Below are 26,792 nucleotides of genomic sequence, written 5' to 3'. Positions count from 1 at the left end.
TTCCCCTTCAGAATCACTCAGGAAAGATGACCCTCACGTAGCTCACTCATGCCTGCCTAAGTACTTCAGGGGTGCAACTTTCAAAAGTACCCACATTATTGCAAAGCCCATGATTGCACCAGTTTTCAAAAGGGGAAGTAGATGCATCCTCTTCCTTTGAGACTTGCCTAGGAACAAAGTCACCACAGAGATCTACACCTGCTTTTTCTGTGGATGCTTTTTTTTCCCTGAAGAAGGAGGCACAGAGATATGAAAATGCAAAAACTCTGTGCGTGTTGTTGCCTCCCCTGATCTAACCCCACCTCTGAGCTCACCTACTTTCCCCCGCAGGTTAAAGTGCATGCGCTATTGATCCCCACGCATCCTTTTACTCATGCACAAGATGGACAATTTTCAAACATCCAATTTACCTGGCTAAACGGCTTTTTGCAAACTGCCCTCCCTATGCCATCATTCTTAACTCATGGGAAAAGGAATTCTCCAACCCTGACCTATTACATTTCATTTGCTATGAATTTAATGCAGGACTTTTCAGTACACAGATCTGGGGGTTTTAGGTCTTTTAGACTCAAACATAAAAATGCTGCTGTGATGAAAGCTCTAAATTTTCAGCTGAAACCAGACTGGATATTTCAGAGGTTCTGCAAAATGCTCTAGATGTGTCACCCAAAGCTGTAACTCACCCGTGGACATTCAGCTGAACCTCGTACCTCAAAGGTACCGTAAAACTTGCAAAGTTGTTCCATGTATTGGCCTTATTTCCTTCGTTGTCACTACAAAGGAAAGAAAAGAAAAGTTTGAACACATTTGCACACAGCGCATTCATCTTTAAAAATAACTAATTGCATGCCTACATCTGCCTTGTGCTTTGTTTAAATAACATTTTCATTAATTGCACAAGCAGGGGCATGAAATCATTTTTTTTAACAATGTTCACAGTTCTCTGCTCTCATTATTTAAACAGCTATTATCTGCTTTTCTTGTGGTTTCAGTTTTTCAATAGATCATGCAATAAATGTGCTCTCATGAAAGCCTTGATTAAGCGCAACTGCAGTAATTTTTAATCCGTTTTTTTCAAAGCTAAGGATATTTTTCACTAAATGCAGCAATTTTTTTTTATTAAGCAGGAGTTACCAGGTAGCATTAACGGTGATGTTAAGGTCATCGTCTGCTTGGGTAAGGGAGCTTGCATCAAGGAGAAAACTGTAACCCACCTGTAAAGTCAAAATATTTCACTGTACATTATCTCAAGTATTTTAAGAAACTAAATTGTGGCCATAATAGAAATAAAACTTTAATAAATTGAATAACTCCTTTAAACAAACATAGTAAAGCAGAGGCATGACCAGGGCCAACAGAAGGGGCAGGCAAGACAGGAGACTGCCTGGGGTGCAAGGCCCAGGGGCAGAAATTATGCCTCATCAGGGGGTTGTTCTAAGCCGTAGCAGATGATTTCCAGAGCTCCTAGGCAGCCGTTAGGGTGCAGCCTCGTCCTTGGAGGGCAACCTGGGCCAGTGGCCGTGTCATTCGAGATGTTCCCCTATGGCCGGCCCCATCACCTCCCATATCTGGCTCCACCTCTCCCATGGTTGGGAGAGGTGGAGCCAGATATGGGAGGTGTTTGCCCAGGTGATTGGCCTGGGCATAACTGTTGTCAGTCAAATACAGACTTAATTAGAAGCATTCATGAGTTATTTTCATTTAATGAGATGCTTTATCATCACCCAATGCAAAGTTAAATATGTTAAAATACTGCCTGTGAATGTACAAATCTTTTTTATAGTACACAAATAGATATGAATTCTTTATTTTAAAGCACTGTATAGCCTGGCACAACAAACAATTTAAAAATTAAAAAACAGTATCCTCTGCATTTCAGGAGCTTTTGCTTGGACCCACTTTACCAGCTTATCCTCTAAATCCCTGCTACGGTCGATCGAGGAATTGCTCTTGAATTAACTTAGTTGATCCTAATGAGCAATATGGTTAATATCATAACGCAGGGGTAGGCAACGCCAGCCCTCGGGTACCACAAGTCAATCAGACTTTCAGGATAGACACAATGAATGTATAAGAGATGCAATGCTTACATCCTAAGCACTTGGGAACTTTTATGGTATAAATACAGAAGAGGTCACTGCAGGCCCCCAGTCCAGTCTACCATGGGGCTCAAATATTAGAGAAGAGGGATCTTTCATTTTTTTTCATAACCCAAAAATATAGAGGTAAGTTATTCTAATTTAAGGTTAGTTTTACACTCTAATGACAAACTTCATTGAAGTATGTTTTATACCCACAGAGTTTCACTTCAACTTTATTGACTTTCATGTATGGTGTGAAGGCTTTTGCTCTATGCTAAATCGTGCCGTGGTGTACAAGAGCCATGCTGAGGGTGCTAAAAAATCACATGTTGCTTTTCTGTTATATACACCTGTTCTATTCCTGCTATACAATTTTTGGACTATTCTGTAGCGAAACCATGGAGCCAACAATAATGGCATAACAACTACTCTTGAGAATCCCATCTGCAAGCTTGCTAAATGTGAACAGCTTTGAGGCTTTGCAGGTGGGAACAAGTTGGCCCTGGGCCACCAGAGAGGGAAAAAAAAAAAGAACTGCTGCTACTACTATGGCCTGGGGCAACCCTGGTCCAACAGGAAAAGGAAAGCTGCTACTGTTGCCTGGAAAAGAATCTGCCCTCAGGTCCCCAGAAAGAAGGAGCCGCCACTACTTCAGCAATCCAAGCCAACCTCTGGATTGTCAAGGAAGCCACTACTGCAACCTCTGCTTCAGGAGAAGCTGCTGGTGCCAGGCCGGCAAAGAGAAGGCACTGCCGCTGCTGCAGTCACTAAGGCTAGTGGGTGGGACGGGGAGTATGGAAGGCAGGAAGAGGCTGGATGGAAGGAGAGCATAGAAGAAATACAGCAGATCCTAAAAACAGGACAGCTGCGGTGGCACAATTGACACAGGGGAGGGGGAGGAAGAGGGGATGTTGCATAGTAATATTTGACACTTTGTGTTAATACAGCGTTCAGATTTTGTGCAAAATTCTTGAGTGTTTCATTAAAAAAAAACAAAAAACCTTAGATGCTATGGTGAATCCTAGCAATGGGATTGAAAACAAGCTTTCCATTAAAAGTAGCACAACTGTAGAGTGTTCATGTCAGGATTGTGAAGTAGCTATTGTTATTTTCAAACAATGCACATGCTGACTTAATAGAATTATTCTTGATAATAAATTGGGGGAAAGGAAAGGCTATACGTTAGCTCTAGCCATTAGGAGACATAACCTTGTAGGTGTTGCACTTTGTCATAGCACAGGTGGAACACTATAATATACATCTTCATTATGAAAACTGAATACTACTGCAAATGGTACACTTACAACAAATTAAGGGACCAAACTAGCAAGAGACGTTGGGCTGTGCAGGGTGCCTTAAAAACTGAATCAATCCATTTAGATTTTCGCTGTGCTCCGAGAGGTCCAATTATTGCTACAGCCTGGCTAAATTTGTCAAAAATCTTCTAAATAAACAGAATATAAAGAAGCTCAACATGGATTAGATCTTTTTCTGATTCAACATACTACATTTTCAAAAGACACAAAACAGTACTGAAAAGTACGAACATATTTGGAATTTTTTAACAAGCATAGAATCAAATTCAGAAGCTCTATAGATGCAGAGCACTTGAAAAAAAAATAGCTGAGTCTAAATGCAGTCTCTAGAAGACACAAAGAAAATTATAATGGCATAATAGATGTTTTTAGGACCAACAACATGAAGATGCGGTAGCATTCAGTGGCAATCATGGTCTTGCAATATTTCGTGAAGCTGGATATGAACTGGTGTGCACATGTAACGACCAGAAAGCTATGAAAAAAATCAGCAAAACAAATACCCTTCCTACCCACTCTAAGCAAGAAACAGGCAGGCTCCACATTTTCGCACCTTTGCCACAGAAAGGACATATTGTGCTAGGTTAGCACCATCTGAATTAATAAGTGTTTTAAAACAAATATATGCCTTTGTGTCAGCAAACACACAGCACGGAGCTGGAAAGATGAATTACTGTGGCAAACAAGGTGAGCCCAGAAACAGCTACTCAGAATAATTCAAAAACACCTTCATAATTGGGAAGAAAATAAACATTTCAGAAGAACCGAAAGTAATGAATGTGAGTACATTTATGGCACATTACAGAATTTGTATCATGTATGGGCATGAGCCCTTTATTTAAATAAGACCTAAAAGGGAAGTCAATTGGGAGACTTGTACAAGGAAAATCTTGCATTCTTCTTTCTCTTAAATATATTTTGTCTGATTTCTGAGATTATATGGCTCTACAATCAAATTTTTGCTAATAGCATTTTCTCACATTTAAATGTATAAAAAAATATTGCATGAAACAAAATATGCTGTCAACTATGTAATATCTGATTTTAAGGGTAGGAAAATGCGTTTATCTTCCAACTGATATATGAAAAATGTTGCTCTTGAATTATGTTTACAAATTGTATTTTATTTGTTTGGATTTAGCACATGCCTTTTGATTGGTTGCTCAAGGCAAGTTACATTCAGGTACTGTAGGTATTTTCCTATGCCTAAAGGGGGTGATTTACTAAGCTGCATTAGGGCCTTACCACGCGGTAAACAGCATTTACCAAGCAGTAAATGGCCTAATGCAGAGATAAAGTACAGTGTTTCCAAAACTGCACATTTATGTTCACCCTGGTAAACCCAGCATAATTCAAATATTTAAATGAGCTGATCTGCATGCAAAAATATCCAATTCAGCTCATTACTAGGTAGTTTCATAAAAATAAAATAAAATGACTTGCATCAAAAAATCACAATCCATGTTATTTTATAGGGATGTGCATTTAATTTTAATGGCTACTCAAAATGTAACAAATGAGGCCATTGTTCGTTTCAAATGGAACAAACTGAAAACAGTCTCTGACAAAAATACCTCCAAATGTTTGGATATATTCATAGTTGTTGCATTTTAAAAAAATGGATTTCTGGCAGACCAAAGCTGTGGCCTAGCCCCGGGCCAGTTTTGGTACCACAGCCTAGCACAGGGCTGGGCCCAGCACTGTGGCCTAGTTCTGGGCTGGGCCTGGCACCAAGGCTTAGTCTTGTGCCAGGCCCAATGCTGAGGCCTAGCCCTGGGCAGAGCCCTGGACAGCAGCAGCCTAGCTCTAGCACTGGGCCTAGCACCGAGGCCTAGCCTCAAGGCCTAGCCAGAGCAAGCTTTGGCCAGGCCTTTTACAACTGCTGAGGCCAGGGAGCCACCAGCCCAGCCCCCTATTACCCACTTCCCAGATCCAACATTGAAATGGGCAGGAGCATTGCTCAATTGCTCCCACCTGGGGCCTAGTGCTTTAAAAATAGTACAATCCTCCTGGGGACAGTGCCAAAGTGACATAATTTTGGCACTTTAACTAGTGTGACTGGCACCATTTTGATGTATAGCCATACATTTCTACAGAGGTTCTATAAAATGGCACCAGTCACATTGTATGAATGCATCAAAATGACAACACTATGGTGCCATCCCCATTTTTATAGTGCCAGGACCTGGGCAGGAGTGAATGATTATCACTCCTGCTAGTTTCACTACTGAATCCATCACTTGTGAAGGGCACAGCCTTCACCTGCACCGGGCAGGCCTCAAGCCTGGCACAGAAATAATCCTCGGCACTGTACTGGACTCAGTCTAGGGCTAGGCCTTAGCACTGAGGCTAGGCCTTTATGCTGGGTGAGGTCTGGGCATATCTGGGAACTCTCCGGATTTTGCCTGGAGACTCCAGAATTCTGAACTAATTGCTGGGTCTCTGGGCCAACACCCACAAACTCCAGGTGCCCTAGGGTTGCCAACTGTCTGGATTTTCTCTGGATAGTACAAATAGTTGAGGATATATCCGGAAGCCAGAGGGAGGGCTAAAATGTCCAGATTTTAGCCCTTCAATCCAGCTACAGTCCACCCAGCCTAAAAACCTCCTCCCTTACAGCGCCTGGGCCTTCCACTAAGTTAACACAATCCCTACTGTGAAGGTCGGTATGGTACCTCTTCTGTCGTTCTGGTGGAACAGGACAAATATCAGTTGTTTGATGTGGAGGGGATTCAGTAACCTGCGCGGTTCAAACAGCTGATATTTGACCTGCACTGTGCCGACCTTTGCAGGGACGGTATTCACAGCCCAGACAGAAACAAAGAAGTGCCTCAGGAGCAGCAGACAGGCAGGAGCCTGAGCCCAAGCCCTGCAGGGCAAAAAGGATGCACCAGGGAGCAGCAGGCTGCCCAAGCCCAGTCGAGAGAAGAAGATGCACCAGACTGGCAGGGAGCTCAAGCTCTGCTGGCAAAAGACGATACATCTTGTAAGTAGAGAGCAGCAGGATATCCAAGTCCTGTTGGGCAAACATATGAGCAGAGAAGGGGCTGGTGCCTTCAGCATCTTCCTTCCCGCCTATGGCAGAGGAGCCCTAGAGTTTGAGAGAGTCTGTTGACTGGGGTGAGGGGATTGCAGCCTATGAGTGTGTGTGTGTGTGTGTGTGTGTATGTGAGAGAGAGAGAGTAAGTGAGTGTGAGAGAGCTATGTGTATGAGGAAGAGAGAGAATGTGTGAGAGTCTGGGAGTATGTACATGTGAGGGAGAGCCAGTGAGTGTGCGTGGGAAGAGAGCTTGTATGTGTGAGAGCCTGTGTGGGAGTAGGGGAAAGAGCTAGTGAGTGTGAAAGAGCCTATGTGTGTATGTGGGGTGGGGAGGAGAAAGAGCCTATGTATGTATGTAAGGGAGAGAAAGTCAATCAGTGTGATCACCCATGTGTGTATGTGAGTGAGAGAGTGTCTGAGTGTATAAGAGTCTGCAGTGTGTGTGTATTTATGAGGGAGAGCCAGTGTGTGTGTGTGTGGGTGAGGAGAGAACTTGTGTGTGTGTCTGGGGGGGGGGGGAGAAAGCCAGTGAGTGTGAAAAAGCCTGTCTATGGGTGAAAGGAGGGGAGAGAACTTGTGTGTGTGAGGGTCGGGGGGAGAACCAGTGAGTGTGAAAAAGCCTGTCTGTGGGTGGGAGGGAGAGAACTTGTGTGTGAATGGGTCAGGGGGAGAACCAGTGAGGGTGAAAGAGCCTATGTGGGTCTGGGTGAGGAGGGGGAAGAGAGCCTGTATGTGTGTGTGAGGGAGTAGGGAGAAAGCCAGTATGTTTGTGTGTGTGTGAGAAATAGGAGGAGTATGCATGAGAGTCAACATGCGTGAGAGAGAGAATGAATACTTATGTTAGGGAGTTTGTATATATGAGAGAGGATAAAGTGTGCACCCACCCTCTTCTCCACTAATCTATGACAATCTCAGGGTGACTGGAAATAAAACATGCCTAGGTATGGGTCTGGGGCAGTTTTTTGACTCAGGAAGGCCAGTCAGGGCCACTGGAAGTCTTTTTTGTTTTGTTAAGAGTTTCAGTCTTTTATTTGTTTTGGGGTATTTTTGTTCAATTTTTCTTTGGTTTGGCAAATTAAATGATTAAAAAAAATGTAACAAATCAAATAACAATGAAACCCCTCAAAACAAAAATATGAACCAAACTAAAAATATTTAGGATGCATAAAACTATTATGTTATCGAAAAAGGTGTAGCTAACTTTCCCTGGGCCCATCAGGCTACTAACGCACATCCCAGGTTTCCAAAGCTGTCCTTAAAGGACCCCAGTGGCCTGAAAAATTCCCTTAGGTACTGAGAAAAGCCCTTGGGTCTTGAGGTGCACTTCCCCACTGCCCCCTGAGATGGCCAAAGTATAAAAATAAATAAAAGTGTAGCATGTCTGTTGCAGGCCCCGTCCCCTCTCTCCAAAATTCTGTCCCCTTTTAGTTAATCTCCTGGATTTATATTCTTGACCGCTCCAACCCTTACTTAGATAGCTCTGGTGGTTCAGTGTGGACCCAGAGCACCCCCTAGGAATCTGAACTCAGTGCTGCTATTTTCAAAATGTCTCTGGTTGGTTGATTTTTATACATTTGCTTCTGTCACTAGAGAGGGCAAGTGTAACTTTACAGCTTGCCAGCACCATTTTTGACAGTGCCAGGACTGGAGCCCTAGGGGGTACTCTATGCTCCACTGGACCACCAGGTCAGGGCTGGGGAGGGATAAGGGGGGATTGCTAGGATGGGGGCAAGGTCCAGAAGAGGTTTTTCACCAAAAGGGAGTGGGGTTTGAAAGTGAGGGGGTGGGGCCTTTGCCAGACACATTACAATTTTATTATTATTTTCTTTTTTACTTCGGCTACTGCAAGGTATGAGGGGAGGGGGAAAGAGGATCTCTCGAGACCTTGGCCTTTTTTAGTTTATTGGGTGGTTGTTCTTCAGGCCGCTCAGGCCCTTTAAATTATGGCAGCCCCAAACTCATGGGTCCCACAACTGCGTGGCCAATAGTTGAGGCACCTAACCTGCAATACATTTTCCTGGCAGCTTCTTACTGCCAGAAATAATGCAATGTGATTTATCATGCTGTAGCACCATGTACTGCAGCTTAGTGAATCCCATGGTAATATTGCCTCTGGGAAAAAACCGTGGCTTAGTAATCAACCTCTGTTTGTCTCTGAGGCAATGAAGGGTAAAGGGACTTGCCCATGGTCCCCAGGAATGTCAGCAGGATTTCCTAGTCTCAACCTGCTGCTCTAACCATTAGGTTGCTCATCCGCTTTAATCAAAACAGTAACCAAAAGAATCATAATCTAACAGCAAAGCGAAATTAAACAGTGGTCTCAGATTGCTTGGGCAATGATCGCACCCTGCAGGAAGCTTTCATTGAACTTCCCCTGAAATCAGTTTGAAGGTCAGTCACCATGAGTTGCAAAACACTTAACGCAAGTATTCCAGTAAAATACCCAGGGAGAATTTGATGAGGACGCTAAAGCTATTCAGGGGGTCTCTAAACTTTTAGAAGGAGGGCCATATCAGACATTTAAAATAATGGATCAGGCCGGATAACCTGGGATCAGACAAATGGCATTTTGCCCCCCTTATGGGACCCTAGTTGAGGCAAAGTATGTCAGCAAATGAGCATAGACTGACCCAAACAAATAGGGGCTGTTACATTAGATGTATGTTTATGATTATACAGTTTGCACTTTTCATATAGGTGACACTACTACATGTTTTGGGACTTTTTTTTTTGGAGATTCCAGTCAGCCCAAGTTTGAACTTCAGAGAGACAGGAGGGCACAGAAAAAGAAAATTACAGTATGAACTCCTCCACATCCCACTCCTTTCTCCAGCTGGGCATTTTTTAAAAATTGTATTAGTGCAAGAGATAGAATAACAAGACTAGAGAAGCAGAATAAGTAAACTATTATACCTAGCATTTTAAAATCTGTTTATAAAAAGATATCCAATATATAATAGTATAGGGTGCAACAGTCAAATGTTTTATGTGATTTAACATGTTTCATTGCATAAAAACATGGTGCGAAAATTGCCCTGCCCCCATCGCCGCCTGTATGCGGGTAATAGTGTGCATGCTTTTGATTGCATAAAATAATGTAATGGAGTTAGGCCTGGGGAGGAAACATATTTGCATTGGCTGCATTTTCAAATCATGCCATGTACTGTCCAGCGCATACTTTCCGCCTGCTCCCATGGGGGTGCAAAGCATGTGCCACCTATATTTTTAAAGAGAAAATCTGTGGGGTATTTCCCCTTGAAAATTCACTTGCAGGATCACTGGTACAAATACCCTCATGTCTGCAAGCTGTTCAAGGAGTTTCAAAATTGTCTCAACACGTACATTAAGAAAAATCACATACTCTGATATTTACAGTATATTGAAAATAATTTTTCTGCCTTTGCTGTCTGTCTTTTTTGCCTTGCCATACAGTTCTTAGTCTTACGTCTAATTTGACATTGTCTAGCTTCTCCTATTTCCTTTTCCTGGGTCTCTTTTCCTTTTATGAGTCCCTTCTTCTTTTTCCATTTCTCCCTCCCCTCCATCTCTAACACTTGTGCTCTCTCTCATTCAGGCTACTTCCTGTCCTCTTATCTTATCTGCCTTTCTTTCTTCTATACATCACCACCTCTTCTCACTTTTCTCTCCTTCTTCTCCATTCCCCCCACCTTTTTTACCTCATTTCTCTAATTCTTCCTTCTGCTCTATCTCTCTCATTCCCTCACTGTATTCCCATCTTTTCATCTGTCTCTCTTTTTCCATCTCACATTTCCCAGTGATCTACTTTCTCCCCATCTTTTCTATTTCCCCTTTTTCTCTTGCCCCATACTCAGTGACCCCTCTTCTCTCTGCTGTTGCTTTCCCCTCCAGCAGTTTCCCTCTCTAGCTTTCCCTTCCTCTCAACAGCTCCTTGCTTTCCTTTCCCTCATCCTCCCACTGTCCTTTTTCTCTCTTCCATCTCTTTACAGTGTTCCCACTCTCTTTCCTTTTTCTTGTGGCATCTTCCTCTCTTGTTTCTCCATCTGTCCAGTGACCCCTATGTTTTCCCCTCCACTCTGTTTCTCCCTCTCTTTGCTCAGTGTCCTTCACTGGTCTTGCTCTGCCCAGTGTTCTCCTCTCTTTCTTCCTACTCCTATTCATTTATTTATTTGATTCATATTCTGCCTTTCAGGCACTTCAAAGCAGATTGCATTCAGGTATTGTAGGTATTTCCCTGTCCTCAATGGGTTCACAATCTAAAAGGTGAATTTTCAAGAGTTTCAATTGAAAAATAGCACTTATGCATGAAAAAAGCATAGTTACAGTACAAGTAGATGCTATTTTAGAAACCTCAACATACACGCATAAATCAGGGTCTGTGAGTAAATTTGAATGTATAAAAATGGGGCGGGCCGGAGCTGTTTTTGCCCGACCTTGGTCCTACCCAGGAGAATTGCTGCAGGCATCATACTTCCATTCGGGGTCCTGCCACCTGACTCTCTGGGCCACGAGCTGCAGCATGCCACAGCCGGTGTGCCTAAGCCGCATGCCAAAGAGACACACCCTTTATCCTTTTCTTTTCTCTTCCATGATAGAGATGGGGAAGAAACAAAAAGGTAAAGTTATTTCATCCTGCAGCTCTACTCCCATTAAAGGGCCTATGAACCAAAATGTGGTTTTCACTAGACCAGCTTTTCAAGATTCATTGAATACTGATCTGGAGAATGTTTCCTTGAGTCTGGAGGTAAGATCTCCTCCCCCAGCTCCCTTGGGCATGCTGGCCAGAAAGGAACTTCTTGAGGAGAATCCCAACTTAGTTCTAGGTACTGATATTTTGAAACCCCCAGGAAATGGTGAGGTGAATATCTCTTTAAGAAACTCTATGACTAAAGTATCTGCTGTAGTTTCAGCCTGGTGTGCTATTCCAGAGCTTGTGCATTTACCAGCAGCTCAGGAAGGGAATGCTTCCTCTAAGGATTTTGAATAACCTCATATTTCCTTAAAAGACATTTGGAATGCTATTATTCATATTGAGAAGTCTCTTTCCAGCTCTGTTGCTCAATTGTGTCAATTTTCATCTGTTGTCTGCTGTAAATTTACTGAGGTAGACAAAAGGTTGAGAACAATTGAAGATAATTTAGGTATGCAGGCTGGAGTGATTACCAATATTTTATTTTATTTTATTTATTTTTAATTTTTATATACCGACATTCTTACATCCAATGTAAATCATACCGGTTTACATTAAACAGAATAGCAGGAAATAAATTTCCATAGTCTAATACAATGAACATTTCTAATTAAAATTGTTAACAAGCAAAAAGAAAAGGTAAAGAATTGGAATAAAGGTTAAATTACAGAAAAATATAAAAGATTTTTTTTTTTTTTAGAAGCACAAGGGTTGCACGAAGTGGTGCACAAAGGGGAGAGCCCCTTTGTCGCGCCCCTTCGGCGCGCGGCACCTGATGGTGAGGCGCTCTTCAACCGTCGCCGGGGCTCCCAGTGACATCAGGGGGGGCATGGTCACACATCGCATCACAGTCATTCATTTCCCTCACCTCTTGCTGTTGGTTCCGTATCTTTTTTTTTCCCCCCCCTGCCGTTCAGTTTGGTGTTCTCGCGGGGGCCCAGGATGGAGGGTGGCCTCCCCGCTCACCGGCGCCTGATGGTGAGGCGCTCTTCAACCATCGCCGGGGCTCCCAGTGATGTCGGGGGGGGGGGGGGGCGTGGTCACACATCGCTTCGCAGTTAACATGATGTTACCCAGGTAGAGAGTCCATCAAGCTAGGTTGAGAGAACCTTGCCCAAATCTCATCTTGGAGTGAGTTTCCTCACTCCAAAGGCTAGCAAATCTTCACAAGAAACCACTGTTCTGTTCATAGGTGTCACGTAGCATGTCAAAGTGGCCCCTAACCCCCTACACACTTACCTAATCCCCACCTCGAGTTACTAGGTGGGCCTACCATAGGGATACAAATACCTGCCTATGGGCCATGATATTATGGCCAGTCTCTCTCTCTCTCTCTCTCTCTCTCTCTCTCTCTCTCTGCTCTGAAGCTGTCAATTCAGCTGAAATTGGACTTACAGGAGACATCACAAATGGTGATGAAATGTTACACATTTGAAAGAAGTGTTGTTAAAATCAGCGTTATGGCTGTGCGATAGCTCTTCGCAGGCAGGCTAACCCAGCCCATGCTCCTCCTATTTTTGGAATTTGCATCGCACCATACAATATGGTGCGATCACATGCGGTAAACACGTTTTCGTATGCGTTAACGGGGCTTTTCGCATGCGATAAGCCCTTAACGCATGCGAAAACGCCTTACCGCATTTTGATAAATGACCCCCTTAGATCTAAAAATCGACCTTTGTTAAATTTTCCAAAAACTTGTTTGCTTTCAGATATTGAGTTGTTCAAAAAGTATACTATTAAAGTTTTGCAGTTCTGATCTGAAAAATCTTTTTCTTTATCTAGCATTTATTATGTGCCAGAGAAGAAGAGAGTGATAGGTTCTACTGAAGGTGCCATAGATTTCTTGGCTTCCATCAATAGTTACAATTTATTTTTCTTTCTTCAAACTTCAAGAGGTCAACTTTTGTGGTTTCTTTTGTTTCTCTTCTTGATAAAGAGTTGTTTCTTCAGCAATTCTATAAACACAAGAATATATCTTTTTGTGGGTATTTGAACACGTTTTTTACTGATGTATTGAGGGAAGCAAAAGCGAAGAGGAAGCTGTTTCTAAATTTAAAATCTAGAGTATTAGCAATTGGGGAACCTTTTTTCTTACATTTTCCTGTAAATGTCTGGTAGAATTTCAGGGTAATAAATATGTTTTTCATGATTCAGGTCATCTAGAAACCTTTATTTTAGATAAATCATCTTGATTCATTATTTTTCTTTGTTGGATTAGTATCAAGAGGTGATAGTTACTGCTCCCATGATGAGGATTTTTTTTGTGTGTGTAAAGATGTGTAATTCAACAACTTATTTTGTTTTTCTTGCACTTACGAGTGTAATTTTTTTGTTTTATGTCATGTACTTTGATTAAAACATAATAAAGGGGGAGGAGTCAAGATGGCTGCACAGAGAGGACACAAGTGAGAGTTGCTCCAGCTCTTTTTTTCCTAAAATGAGGTTTTCCGCTTTGAAATGCCCCGAAACAAGGGGAAGGTGCGGATATACCCATCTGTTTCCCTCCCCTCGCCGATACAACAGCAGCTGGAGATAACCCACTTTTCCATACCAGCGTCAGCGATTCAGAGAGCTGAGGAGCCTGGTGTGTGGGGGGACTTGGGAGAGTCTTCCACGCCTGCAGAGGAGGCATCCCTGAGCACCGAACTTTGGCAACCGCCATCTCAGAGGGCGAGCAAGGTGAACCCCGATGGGTCGCTGAGTGATGACCTCACTGCCGGTCCTGGTTTAGAGGGAACACAGCAGAGTGATTCAATGCCAGATTAAACCCTCCCCCCCAATGGCTTCCTTTGTTGGACAGACGGTTGTGGGAACAGCAGGTACAGTTACAGATGGCGGGGGGTTGAAGGAGAATGGTGAAATGGAGGTGATTCCCCCTACTTCAGATAACATCCCCTGCATTGAACTGTTTAAGACTCAAGCTCGTCCCAAGGTGGTTACATTAGATGCCATATGGGACTTGGTAGCAGGACTCGGTACAACATTAAATTCTAAGATAGATCATTCTAAGATAGATCATTCAATCTCTAATTGCCAGCAGAAACATCAAGGAATGCAACTACAGTTTAATTCTTTAGAACTCAAAGTAGCTGGCTTGGAAAAAAAAGAGAAAAAGACACAAGACTTCAAAGTTGCAAAGTTAAAGATCGAGAAGTTCTTTCCAGACGTATTGAACATTTAGAAAATAAGGCTAGATATTTAAACCTTCGTTTTCTCAATTTCCCGAGAGTGGTGGGAGAAATCCCATATATAACCCTGAAGAAATTTCTCCGAGAAATATTAGGTTTTGCAGAAGAAAATTTACCCTCTATTAATACATGCTTTTTTTCTTCCGAAACCCAGAACTTTGAGAACCTCCAATGCTCTTTTCCTAAATGATGTATCAAATGTTTTAGAAAGCTCAGTAATGGAAGTGATTGACAGAGGGACACTATTGGTTTCTTTTATTTCATTATCAGATTTAAATCTGGTTATGAAAAATTATTTTAGAAAATATCCAGTTTCTTATTTTAATTCTCCTATAAAAATCTTTCCAGATTTAGCTTACATTACTCAGATACGATGTCGTTGGTTTTTGACCCTTAAACAAGAAGTAGTAGCATTGGGATTTTCTTTTATGCTTCATTTTCCCTGTAAGTGCATAATTAGGAGAGGAGAAGAATTTTTTGTTTTTTTGCCCCTGAGCAATTAAAATAATTTGTGGAGTCCAAGGGTCCTACTACCTCTTCCCTATTGAATGCTTAAAAAAGAGAGCACTGAATACTGTGTATTGTCAATTAACTTTAAAATCTGTCTACCTGGGTAACATCAAGCTAGGTTGAGAGAACATTGCACAAATCTCATCTTTGTGTGAGTTTCCTCACTCCGAAGGTCATCAAGAGAGCACTGTTCTGTTCGTACATCTCACTTTGAATGTCAAAGTGGCCCCTAACCCCTACACTAATACCTAAACCTCACCTCGAGTTACTAGGTGGGCCTCCTATAGAGATATAAATACCTACCTAGTATGAGGGTATTATGGCTAGTCTGTCTGTCTGCCTGTCTGTCTCTCTCTCTTAGAAGGGCCCTGATAGCTAGGCTGGACCTCCAGCAGCTTAAAATAGTTTCCCTAAAGTGCAAAAAAGTTATCACAGTTTGCACTAATACCTATACAAAGCGCTAAGATAGCACACTTTGCAATAAACTGCCTATTACCATAAAACACACCCCTTTTCCTATCACGTGCATTTTGATAAATCCAGGCCTAAGTTTGTACATGATGTAATGGAGGGGGATGTAACTTACCCAAGGTCACAAGGAATAGTAGTGGGATTTGAATTCTTGCTTTCTTATGTTGTAGCCTGCTGCTCTAACCACTAAGCTACTCCTCCACTCTATAGCATCCCCTTATTGCTTCCCTTTTTCAGCACCTCAAATCCACAGGTGAACACCTTTATCTGTATACCCATGTGTCCCTTCTCCTTCTACCGACAGTGGTGAATATGGCCCATGAAACCACCTGGCTCTAGCCTGTCCTATCCTCTTTCCTCTACTACTGATAGTTCCAGACTATACCTTCCTCTTCTTTCTGCCAACAGTGGATCTAGTATGCACCTACCCCTTTACCCCACACCATCAGTTCCTATACACAGTGCCTCACTCATCCTGCCCTGCAGCATCATGATGTCCATTTTCTTTAGTCTGTCCATCTCATGTGTTATGCCATCTGTTCCTCTGTGCACATGCCTTTCTAGTTGGTGATTTGACCAGATAAAATAATTCAAAAGCACAGTGGGCAAGAAGAAATTCCTAGGCAATCTGGATGTAGTGAGACCTAATTTATCTGGTAATTTCAACAAGTAGGTGGTACAGGTTTTGAGAACAGGGGTGTGCAAATCTTTGTAAAACTTGTTGACTAATGACCATATGATTCAATGAAACTGCAAAAATCCCACACTTTGCCAAATTGGTTTGTAGGGGGAGCAGGGGTGCCATCTACTTCTCCTAGAAAAATGTCCCTGCCCCTTACAAACGTAGTATATGACTTTAGCTGATCTGAGTGCCCTCAGTGTGACAGAAGTCTCACTAGACCATGCCAGACTGTGATGTCATCATAGTGTCAGTCTGTTAGGGAGGAGCATCACTCCCCACTGAGTTTTATGCCCTGCTGCCACATAAAGCAGGAGGCTATAGAGAAGAGGATTCTAAGAACTGGAGTCCTGTTAGAGAGTGGAGCTCTCTCCTCACAGAGTAGCACTTGAGTTCTTTCCCTTCACAGAGAAGGCTCAGAGATGTTTGAGAAGAAGAATTCTAGGATAGGAATTCCTGGGAGTCCAGAAGTTCAAAAAGAGTGTATTGAAAACTGGGGACAAGTGTACTGGGAAGTACTGGTGGAGAGGCATTCTGCGTGGGAAAGTCTACCAAAGTGGGAAGTGGGAGCCCCAAGGAGAAGAGGATTTTCTGAAAGTTGGTGGACCAGTGTACTGGGAAGGGCAGCCTGCCTGGGAAAGTCTACTAGAGTCAGAGTCACATTTAGCTATAATCAGCTTGAGACACCAAAGGAGAGAAAGAGATAGACAAGTTGCACAAGGCAAAAAGGTTCAGCTACCAAATGGTAGGGGTGTGCATTCATTTTGAACTTAAATGGAAAACACAACTTTTTTTTTTTTTAACTTAAAAAAAAGATGAGGCTTAAACGATTGGATTTCCAACTTATTCAACATAGCTATGTTGAATACGTTGGAAATCGCGATTGTTGATCTAAATAAAAATTTAAACCCCTCACCCTCCTTAATCCCCCCCCCCCCCCAAGACTTACCAAAGCTGGCCAAAAGTTCCGTGAGGGTCCGGGAGCGGACGCGTGGGGAATCACGTGACGTCCGCGTCACGTCGGAGTGACGCGGCGTCACGTGATTCCCCTCGGGTTCGCTCCCGGACCTCTCGTTGGGCTCAAAAGGAACTTTTGGCCAGCTTGGGGGGGGCTCCTGACCCCCCCAAGCTGGCCGCGTCACTCCGACGTGACGCCGACGTCACGTGCTCCTTGCAAAGGAGTTCAGGAATGGCGTCCTGACCCTACTGGACCACCAGGGAGTTTTGGTAAGTCTGGGGGGGGGGGGGAATTAAGGCGGGTGAGGGGTTTAAATTTTTATTTGCACATATGGACATAGACTCAACTTATGGAATTCTCCATATGTCCATATTGACCGCAAATGGGACCCCCTTTCGACTTATGGACTTATGAACTTAAACTTTTGGTCTGCACATCCCTACCAAACGGGTATTTTGGGAGCCCAGGGTAGAAGGGGTATCCATCCAGAAGAGCTGGCATGTTTTGGGGTGCAGACAGTGAATGAGGCTGAATTCTGTTTTAATGTTTGGATTGATTTTCTGCTGTGCTGCACTGCATAAGTGTACTTTTTGGACTTTGTGCCACCAGTTTTACAGTAAAGGATTTTATTTTGAGTGGCACTGATGTGCAGAGGGTCTTTTTGGAATGCTTGATTGGTGAGCAGGAAGAGCCCCTTTGACGAAAAAAAATCAAAGAGCCTTGTGCGGGAACCTCGGGACGTCATGTGATCTTGCATGGTCCGTGGCTCTCTCCCAGTGTTTCCATGCCCAGGACTGGAATGGAATGGGGGCTACAGGTTCACCAAACTATTTTCCTTAAAAGCAAATCACCATTTCAGGCAAAATTTGTCTCAAATCTGTGAGGTATTTCAAGCAGGCTTCAGGAAACCCAAGAGTGGATTTAATCAGATTGGTAGCTTTTCTTTGGATTGTCACAGATCTGCTGAAAATATTCCAACAAATTTCACTAGTGAATTTGGGAGAAATCTGAAATTTCCATAAAATTCAAGTCAAGCAGAAATTCTCCCAGTTTAAGTTTGACTTCAAATTATTCATCCATCCTTATTTGAGAGAACTACAGTTCTCTCTCTCTCTCTCTCTCTCTTTATGTCTCCTTTCCACCCCTCATCCCCACCCCAAGGTGATCACTTCAATATAGAGCTGAAGCATTGCAATCAGCAGTATGGGAGAAGGGAGATTCCCATACTGCCTAAACTGTATCACATCTGTGAATAAATGGAAGACCTCACTTTCCAGCAATGGTGACCTAAAAACTTTGACAACCAATGAATTCACCACTTTTAGTGAGCATTATGCGTTGTTCCCTGCAATAGAAACTTACCTTTGACAGAGAACTGATGTACAGATGACCCAAACTGCAGTCAAGCTTCACCATCATAGTCTTCTCCTCTTCTGAAACTTCACAAATGATTTGTTTTACTTCCTAAAATGAACATCAAGAAGATCATTACTTTCTTGTAAGAGGAATGATTTGCAGAGCAGCACTGAATCCACATTCCTAATCTGTACCAGAAATTTCTAAGTCAAGTATTTGCAGTAAAATGTGTGTGTAGCATTAGTTCACTGCACAGGAGGTGAAAGTGATGGATTAAAGACATTGTGTATTATTGAATAACCTCTTGATAACAACAATACCATTAACAGTGCTAAGGAGAAGATAATTGGTTGGGTGGGATATCATAAGCCAGAACAGAGTGCACATTACCACTAAAAATTATAATTATTTTGGAATATCCAAATCTAAATGCCTTTGCTATAATGTGTAGTCATTTTGATATTCTCTTTTGATCTGAGATTGACTTTAAATAAGAGATATATATAGCATGCACTCTTATAAATAAAATAAACAACTCAGAGACAAGCATTCGAGGAAAACCACCCTCATAATGCTATGTAAAATATCAAATGCATACATGACAAATCTTACATATTAGCATGACTCTTCCTGTGTTAGTTAACAGTTTCACTGCTAAGTCAAGCTCTAACAGCTCTTATGAGCTGCCTCCACATACTTCTGTGCACTCCAGGGAGAAGCCATGTAGCGAAAGTATCACAAATTACTTCTAGCACATTCGTTCACAATGATATCACACATAGCGTGAACCAAACACTCTTCCGTGTGAAATTATTTTTGGCTTTAAGGGAATTGTTGGGGTGCAATTTTAAAGATATAAAAAAACGACAAATGTAATTTATTTTTAGGTTTCATAAGGCATTATGGTTTATTGTGTGTACTTTCAAAATGCTGCACAAGATAGTCATGGCACAGTTTTCTTTTCAGTGCTAAAAGTACTTTATATTAAAAGTGAATTAGCAGATGTTTGGGGATTTTTATATGGATAATATGAAAAGAAAGAATACTGGCTGGAGGAGTGAGCTGGCAGATGTGTCACGTATCACAGGAGTAGAAGAAGGGTTTTCTTGGCTTTCAGCAATGCTTCTCAATGAATTCACAATATTGCATCTGCCCTGGCTGCCCAATGGGAGTCAGTGCTATGTTGCCAATGAGGAGAAGATAAGATAGTGGAAACAATTGGTGAGGCACATATTAAGCAGACTCTCACCACAAACCCCTATACATTTCTTTAGCCCTAAAAGCAATTTGAAACGCCAGTCTGCTGCTGCCACGCCATTCAGATTTCCAACCAGCCCCAAAAGTGCAAAACTGGCCACAGGGGAAGCCAGAAATCTCAAACTGAAATTGCATTAATGGTCACTGTAAAGAAATGTTTTGTAAATATTTGGGGATATAGCGAGTTTGACATTTGACATTTGGTCTCTGGATGGCGCTGTCTCCTTGAGGGTTTGAAGCTAGGGTGCAGCCTCTGAAAACCAGGGACCTGCTTTGTGCTCTTTAACACAGCATCTGCTGTAATATTGTCCCGTTAGCAAAGATATAAGTGCATATGAGCAAGAACTCCACCAAAATTGTCTTACTTAGAAGAGAATGAAACAACTTTAGTTATTAAGAAATTAGCAGCTTTGCTTACTAGTGTATAAAGAATTTCCCCAATGTGATCTCGGGCATTTGTTTCCTAGTTTAGCTACAGATAGTGGAACTTCAATAACTTTCATGCTCCCTCTCAAATCAGAATCAAAATTATTTGTAGGAATGTGCAGCCCAAAAAATGTTTCAGTTGGTGTTTTAAACTGTTTTGTTGTTTTTTGGTTTTGTTTTTTTTTTTTTTTTTTTTGCTTTGTGCTTATTTTGATTTGGTTCATTTGCCAAACCAAAATAAACATTAACTGCCTCAAAACAAAATGCCCCCACCCCCACCATGGATCCCTACTGCCACTTCCTGGGGCTTCCCAGTGCCACCCCAGGCTCCTATATATGTTTTGAGCATCTTTCTGAAATTCAGAAAGATGCTCAAAACATGGCTCTTCCACCAGGCCTTCCCAGATTAGCCGACCCCTCCACCCTCACCCTCGCCCCCCCTGCTGTAATTATGTTCTTCCTCATGCTCATGATCATTTTTGTAAATATGTTCATATCCCTTTTCCCCTCCCCCTCCTTGCTTGACTCTTCAGGCTCTTCCTAGAGCCCCTATTCTCTTGTTTATATCTTCTCCCGGTTCTCCCCTCCCCCGTTCTATGTAATTTCAACCTTTCGTTACAATGTAAACCGATATGATGTGTATTTTAATGTCGGTTTAAAAAAGATGTTAAATAAATAAATAAAATAAATATTACCCCCCCCCCCCCCCCCGACTGCCACCAATAAGCTGGGCTCCAAGTCTATTCTGCTGGGCAGAGCAAAGCCAAGCTGGGGCCTCCCCAGGTTCCTCTGGCATATCCATAATTACTTGTTGATTATAAATCTTGATAAAATAAAGAGGATATTTCTTGACCTGTTTTACAGAGTTAAAAACGAAATACATGTCTACTGCTGAGAGAATAAACTAAGAACCCTGGGTTTCATTCAACTAAATTCCTTTTGGATTCTGGAGGGTTAAAAGTGAAAAAAACCAAACCAAACCCATATAGCAGCTGTTGTAAAAGCAGATGTTTGGGAGATATTCAGCAAAAAAAGAAAATATTCATCATGGCCTAAATAAGATAAACACAGAAGAAGGAGCCATTATAGATATTCCATTAAAACTCTCCTTTCCCACCCTCAGAGAAGCCTCCACACTTATTTTCCCAAATGTATATATATCTCATAATCTTTTTAATAATTCCACAGCCATGGCTGTTTCCCTTGTAATTTAATTCATTTTTTTATACTTGTAAGTCTTCATTCTTACTTTTCACAAACAGTAACCACAATGTTCTTTTTCTGTAGTTTTTTACTGTACACAAAAGTAAAATCACTCATTTTTTGCCACTTTCCAGGAATGTGAAAAATGTCCCATGTCTTGTAATATGAGCTCCTTGTGATCTTGTACAAGTCACTTCATGCTCGATTACCTCAGGTACAAAACTTAGGAGGTCACAAGCCATGGGAAAATATTGTAGGAAATGCCAAGTCACCATAAATGACTCCCACACTATTTTCCCTTGGGCTTAAATACTGCAGTGAAAAATACCACAGTGGTAAATGCCTTCCAAAGATCATGTGATGGTGGCCCCGGGACTGGTGGGCTGCCATTGCTTAAATGGGCTGATGGCCCTGAATCAACCTGCCCCGAAAGAAACAAAAACAAACCTGTTGCACTCCCTACCATACTGCCCATGGAGGCAGCTGTAGCTAAAAAATTGTTTCAGCAAATGTTAACTGTGATGCAAGCCCCGCAACCCAACTCCCAAGCCCTACTCTTCATCAAAAGGTTCTAGCCCACCACTGACCCCAGAGCTCACACTGGACCTACAATTCAACTTTTGTGAGCTGGAGGAGGTCTAGAGGATGGGGTTCTCAGCCTCTGGGGCATGAATTACAAAGATAATGGGAAGGGGTTAAGTTGGTGGGGCACTGGGGCTTGCTCTGCACTTATAATATGCTCAAATTTTTTTTAAAACTATGGCTGCCTCCAGGAGCAACAAAGGTGGGGATGGGACAGGGGTCTAGACAGACCTCCAGGTATTTGTAGTACTTTTGTTGGGGGTCTTACTTGAGGTAGTCAGCCCCTTTAAGACAGGTTTCTGTTTGTTTCGGGACTTGCGTTAACATCCCAAAGCTTCCAGGGGAATTTAGCTACAGCTCTTAGGCAGACCTCTAGGGCAGAGCTTCCCTTTGGACTCCACAGCCAGTCAGATTTTCAGGATATCAATGAATATGCATGAGATAAATTTGCCTATACTGAGACTCCATGATATGCAAATATATCTTCCTAAGCTGGTGCCTGTTGGTCTGCCTTCACCCTCATTAACTCATTTTAATAATTATCTGTTGACCTGTATGTTTGTAGCTAATTTCAAATCAAATAATGCCGCGTGACATTTTCAGAAAGCGTGTTATTTGATTTGCATCATTTAGGGTATTTATAAGCGCATTAGTATGCATTTGCATGTTAATTAACTCATTTAAATAAGCACTGCTCCAGGGCTCAAATAACATGAGTTATTTGAAATTTCTTGTGTTATTCCCGCATTAGGCAATTTACCGTGTGAAAAATGCTGTTTCTCATGTGGTAAATGGCCTAACATGGCTTAGTGAATGAGCCCCTTAGATTATAAGACCTCTAGGGCAGAGCTTCCCTTTGGACTCCACAGCCAGTCAGATTTTCAGGATATTAATGAATATGCATGAGATAAATTTGCCTATACTGAGACTCCATGATATGCAAATATATCTTCCTAAGCTGGTGCCTGTTGGTTTGCCTTCACCCTCATTAACTCATTTTAATAATTGTCTGTTGACCTGTATGTTTGTAAGATATTGAGCAGGGAATGTCTCTTGTGTGTTGTTTGTACAGTGTTTAACTTTTCTAATAACTATGGACCAAATAGCTCCTCAAATTGCATATCTGCCATTGACATTTGAAGAAAACTCTCAAGACAAAATATTCCACTCAAGCAATAAATAGCAACCAAACTGCGAGGTGTTTAGGGTATAACTACCAGTCCATACAAGTCACTCCCATGCATTCCATTTAATGTTGCAACTGCCACTCTGTGCAGTTTATTCCTCATGCCTTCTGTTTAGGGTTACAACTGCCGTGCCATGCATGTTACCCCCATACCTTCTGTTTCAGGTTGTAACTGCTGCTCTACACAGGTTACCCTATGCAGAAATGTTACACCAAAAGTTGCCACTTCTGCAGTTCCTCTCAATTTTCTTGTATTTTAACAACTTTGAATATTTTTGTGTCATCTACAGATGTGATCACCTCACTCTTGCTCCGTTTTCCAGATCATTAAAATTATTAAATTTAAGTAAATTTAACTATTAAAATTAAGTTAAACATCGGTCTCAGACCAGATCTCTGAGGCACTCCACTATTTACTTCTTTCCATTTAGAAAACTGTCCTACTCTTAAAGATGTTTCTTTGCTAGTTGATTTGCTTTTTACTAGTTATGCTTTTATTTCTTTTCAGTTCTGCAGCTATAACAGGCTTGATTTCAGATCTAATATACAAATTTAGGGTTTTATTGACTTGGGAATGCTATATACTTCCCTTTGCTGTCTTTGGAGTTGGGCTGCTATGTGATTTAGACTGGTTTCTAAATCTGCATTGTGATTAGGTATTTCTAGCTTCTTGCCCTAGGGTTGAGCTGTGAGGATGCTCACTGTATTCCTTCCGCCCAGTTGTTGATGCTGTCCTTGGTGCAACTGGGTATATTAGGAAAACCAAGAACGGAATAATGAAAGTCACACATAATGTAAAGGAAGCTGATAATATATTTCATAATTCAAAGGCACAGCAGGAAAAATGATCAAAAAATCCATGTAATTCAAATAATTGCAGGGCCTCTGAGCTCTGCCTTTTTTAAACATATAATGCATTTATTTTATTTGCCAAAGTGGACAAACATTTTACTGCTGGGCATTTTTCTAGTCCTAAATTTGAGTGAACAGAAGCCACTGAGAATAAAGAAGACATTTTAGAATTATACAACATACAGTTTGAAAGGAATTGAATGGAAACATGAATATGTTGCACATTATTTTGTTTTATATATATATGCAGAAGTTATAATATCACTTTAATTTCAGTAAGACTACTACAATATATTACAATTAATCACAATTAATGCATTGCTAATGTAATTCTCCTGAGCAAACTATAACAAACTTACTTGCTCTAGAACTTTGATGAAGTATAGACCTCTGGGGAGCAGAATATGGAGTTCAGTTTGATAAGCATCATCTCCCGCATTGAAAAGTGAAATATTTAACATTAAAATCTTCATACTTCCTACAGCCAGATAGGTTTTATTTTCATATGGCCTGCAGGAGAAAACATATGTATGAAAAAAAAAGTTAAACTGTATTATTAAACTACAAACTTTTTCATAAAATATATTTTAAATATCAGAATAAATACATGCAAAAACTTTATTGCATCTAGTGAACACCCTGCACTGCCTACTGGTGGAAAGGAAAAGGATAATGCAAGTAAATAAAGGCATGAGATGAGCACAGTGGATTACCAGTTTTGAAGAAATGAAGGAAAACCCAGAGATTCACTGAGGTCTGTAGTATTTTTAAAAGGAAGCAGAGTTGATGGCCCTACAGTCCTCATCTGTTGTGATTGTTTCTGTGATACAGTTTTTCTTTTGCATCTATTAGGGGCGTGCATGGAAAATAATTTCAGTTCCTTTTTAAATTCCTTTTTCATTTTGCTTGACGTTTATTTCAGTTTGTTTTATTTATTAGAAATGAATTGAACACCAATATGGTAAAAGAAAACCAAAAACAAAAGAAAAATCAAAAGGAAAAGAAAGGTCCAACCTCTGCCAAAAGAAACCCCTTCGGCGCCGCCAACATTTAAACATTCTACCTCACCCCCAGGCTTTTCCCAATCCCCCACCTTCTCCAGGTGCCCCTTACCTCTTTCAGGGTGTCTCTGAAGTCAAAATGAGGTAGCAGCAATCCCCAACTGCTCCTGCTCTACTGGGCCCATTTTCAAAATGGCATCAGCTGGTCCTGAGAGCAGTGCCAGTTTGTTGTGCAGCCAGATGCCATCCTGCCATACAACAGGATGGTGCTGGCCTCAGGGCCAGTTGGTGTCATTTTGAAAATGGGACCTGCTGGGGCAGGAGTGCCTGGGGATCATTCCTGTTCTATTTCAACCTTGGAGCCCCCTCAGATGGGGTAAAAGACACCTGGGGGTGAGATGAAAGGGGTAGCTAGGAGATAAGGGAGGGGCCTGGTGGGGGGAAATGTCCCTTGACTTCTCCTGTTCTCCCCTCCCTTGTTATTTGTAATTTTGTTAAGTTCTCTGTAAACCGATATGATGTACCCATGAATAAAACTATGAAAAAAATAAATAAATATTTGTCGGTATTGGGTTTTTTTCTGTTTCCAAAGTGAAAGGAAATGAAAACAAAAAGCCCTTCTGAATTTCATTGTTTTTTACATTTCGTTTTCTAACAAAACAAAACAAGGGTTTTTTTTTTCCTTGTGCTCTTCATTTTGTTAGAAAACAAATGCACATCTCTAATATCTATTGCTCAGCTCTAGTTAAAAAACGCAGTACATGGCACATAAGTTCTTAAAGTAAACTTCAGCTTAACAGTAAAGTTTAATTAAGACTTGCAGAACTCTTGTCTAAAAATAGACATTTATAAAATTATCTGGCTTGTAACCAAAGCATTAGTCACCGAACACCTTTGGGAAAGAAATTGGCACTTAGACAAGCAACAGAAGGTGAAAGCAATGCAAAAATAGCTGGGTTCCAAGAAAACAGCAATTTATGAACAAACACAATGGCAGCCCCTCAGTAATTGGATTCTGATTATTTTACATTTCTAGTTGTTTTATTATATTCCGGTAATTACCGTTCTATCTGTTTCTGTCATGAGTGTACAGTTTTCTGCATCTTGATTCATTAACAAGGTACTAACAGATATGGCGATCAGCTCAGGGGAAAGTCAAAATAAAACACAGGTGCACATCTGGAGTGTGACAAAGCTGCACAAAGCTTTGCCCTGGTAATCACATTTCACTCTTCAATTCAGGAAATGCATATGGTTCACTTGGAATTAACAGAACAAAATAGAATCAAAGACATTTAAATATAACTAAGTATTGGGTGTCTGCAGAATGACCGATGTATGACCCTTCTTCAGATGGCAACCTGCAGTCTTCTATCCTTCTCCTAACCCCAAATTATTTGTCTACAGCATTTACTAAAAGCGTAAGCTTCTGCTATAACACAGCCCTCTTTATTAGACAAGTAGAGAGCGATTTTCTGAATCATTATTAAGTAGAATATTCAGCAAGTATTATTTCACTAACAAAAATCTATATCAGAGCAGACATGACAGAAGGAGTAAAAAATAAAAAAAGACATGAAATAAACTGGAAGAATGAGCAAGAGTTTGGAAAATGATCCGTGGTGTTATAAAATGTTAAACTGTGCATAAAGGAGTGAATTTTCAAAGGAGTTGTGTGTGTAAATATAACATACTATGATAGCGATTTTCAAAAGCCATTTACCTGCAGGTAAATCCTTTTGCCAATTCAATATCATATATTGTAGGAATTTTACATGAGTAAAGTACATGTATATATGTTATGCATTAAATGCTTTTGAAAATCAGGGCCTAAGGATGTAAAAGTCCATTAGCCAAATATCAATTAGAAGGACAAATACTGAAAACTGTTAAATAAGAAAACAATGTAGGAGTATTATTATTTCATATTCTGCTTTTAAAGAACTTCAAAGTGGATAACATGCAGGTATTGGAGGTATTTTCCTGTTCCTAGAGGGCTCACCATCTAAGATTT

At 41.3% G+C, this 26,792-nt stretch overlaps 1 protein-coding gene across 1 annotated transcript in view; it reads right to left on the bottom strand.

Annotated features, from left to right (window-relative positions):
- ITGA4 (integrin subunit alpha 4) overlaps nt 1-26,792 on the bottom strand; it is a 171,454-nt gene that overhangs the window by 21,169 nt on the left and 123,493 nt on the right. The window contains exons 18-21 of the mRNA XM_029605917.1: nt 24,137-24,287; nt 18,278-18,379; nt 1,135-1,214; nt 684-773 (exon numbers count right to left, since the gene is read on the bottom strand). Of these exons, the coding sequence (XP_029461777.1) occupies nt 684-773; nt 1,135-1,214; nt 18,278-18,379; nt 24,137-24,287 (423 nt within the window). The remainder of the gene's footprint in view (nt 1-683; nt 774-1,134; nt 1,215-18,277; nt 18,380-24,136; nt 24,288-26,792) is intronic.

The sequence above is a fragment of the Rhinatrema bivittatum genome, chromosome 6 (assembly GCF_901001135.1).
Source record: "Rhinatrema bivittatum chromosome 6, aRhiBiv1.1, whole genome shotgun sequence".
Taxonomy (NCBI): domain Eukaryota; kingdom Metazoa; phylum Chordata; class Amphibia; order Gymnophiona; family Rhinatrematidae; genus Rhinatrema; species Rhinatrema bivittatum.
This window is presented reverse-complemented; position numbering and strand designations above follow the sequence as displayed.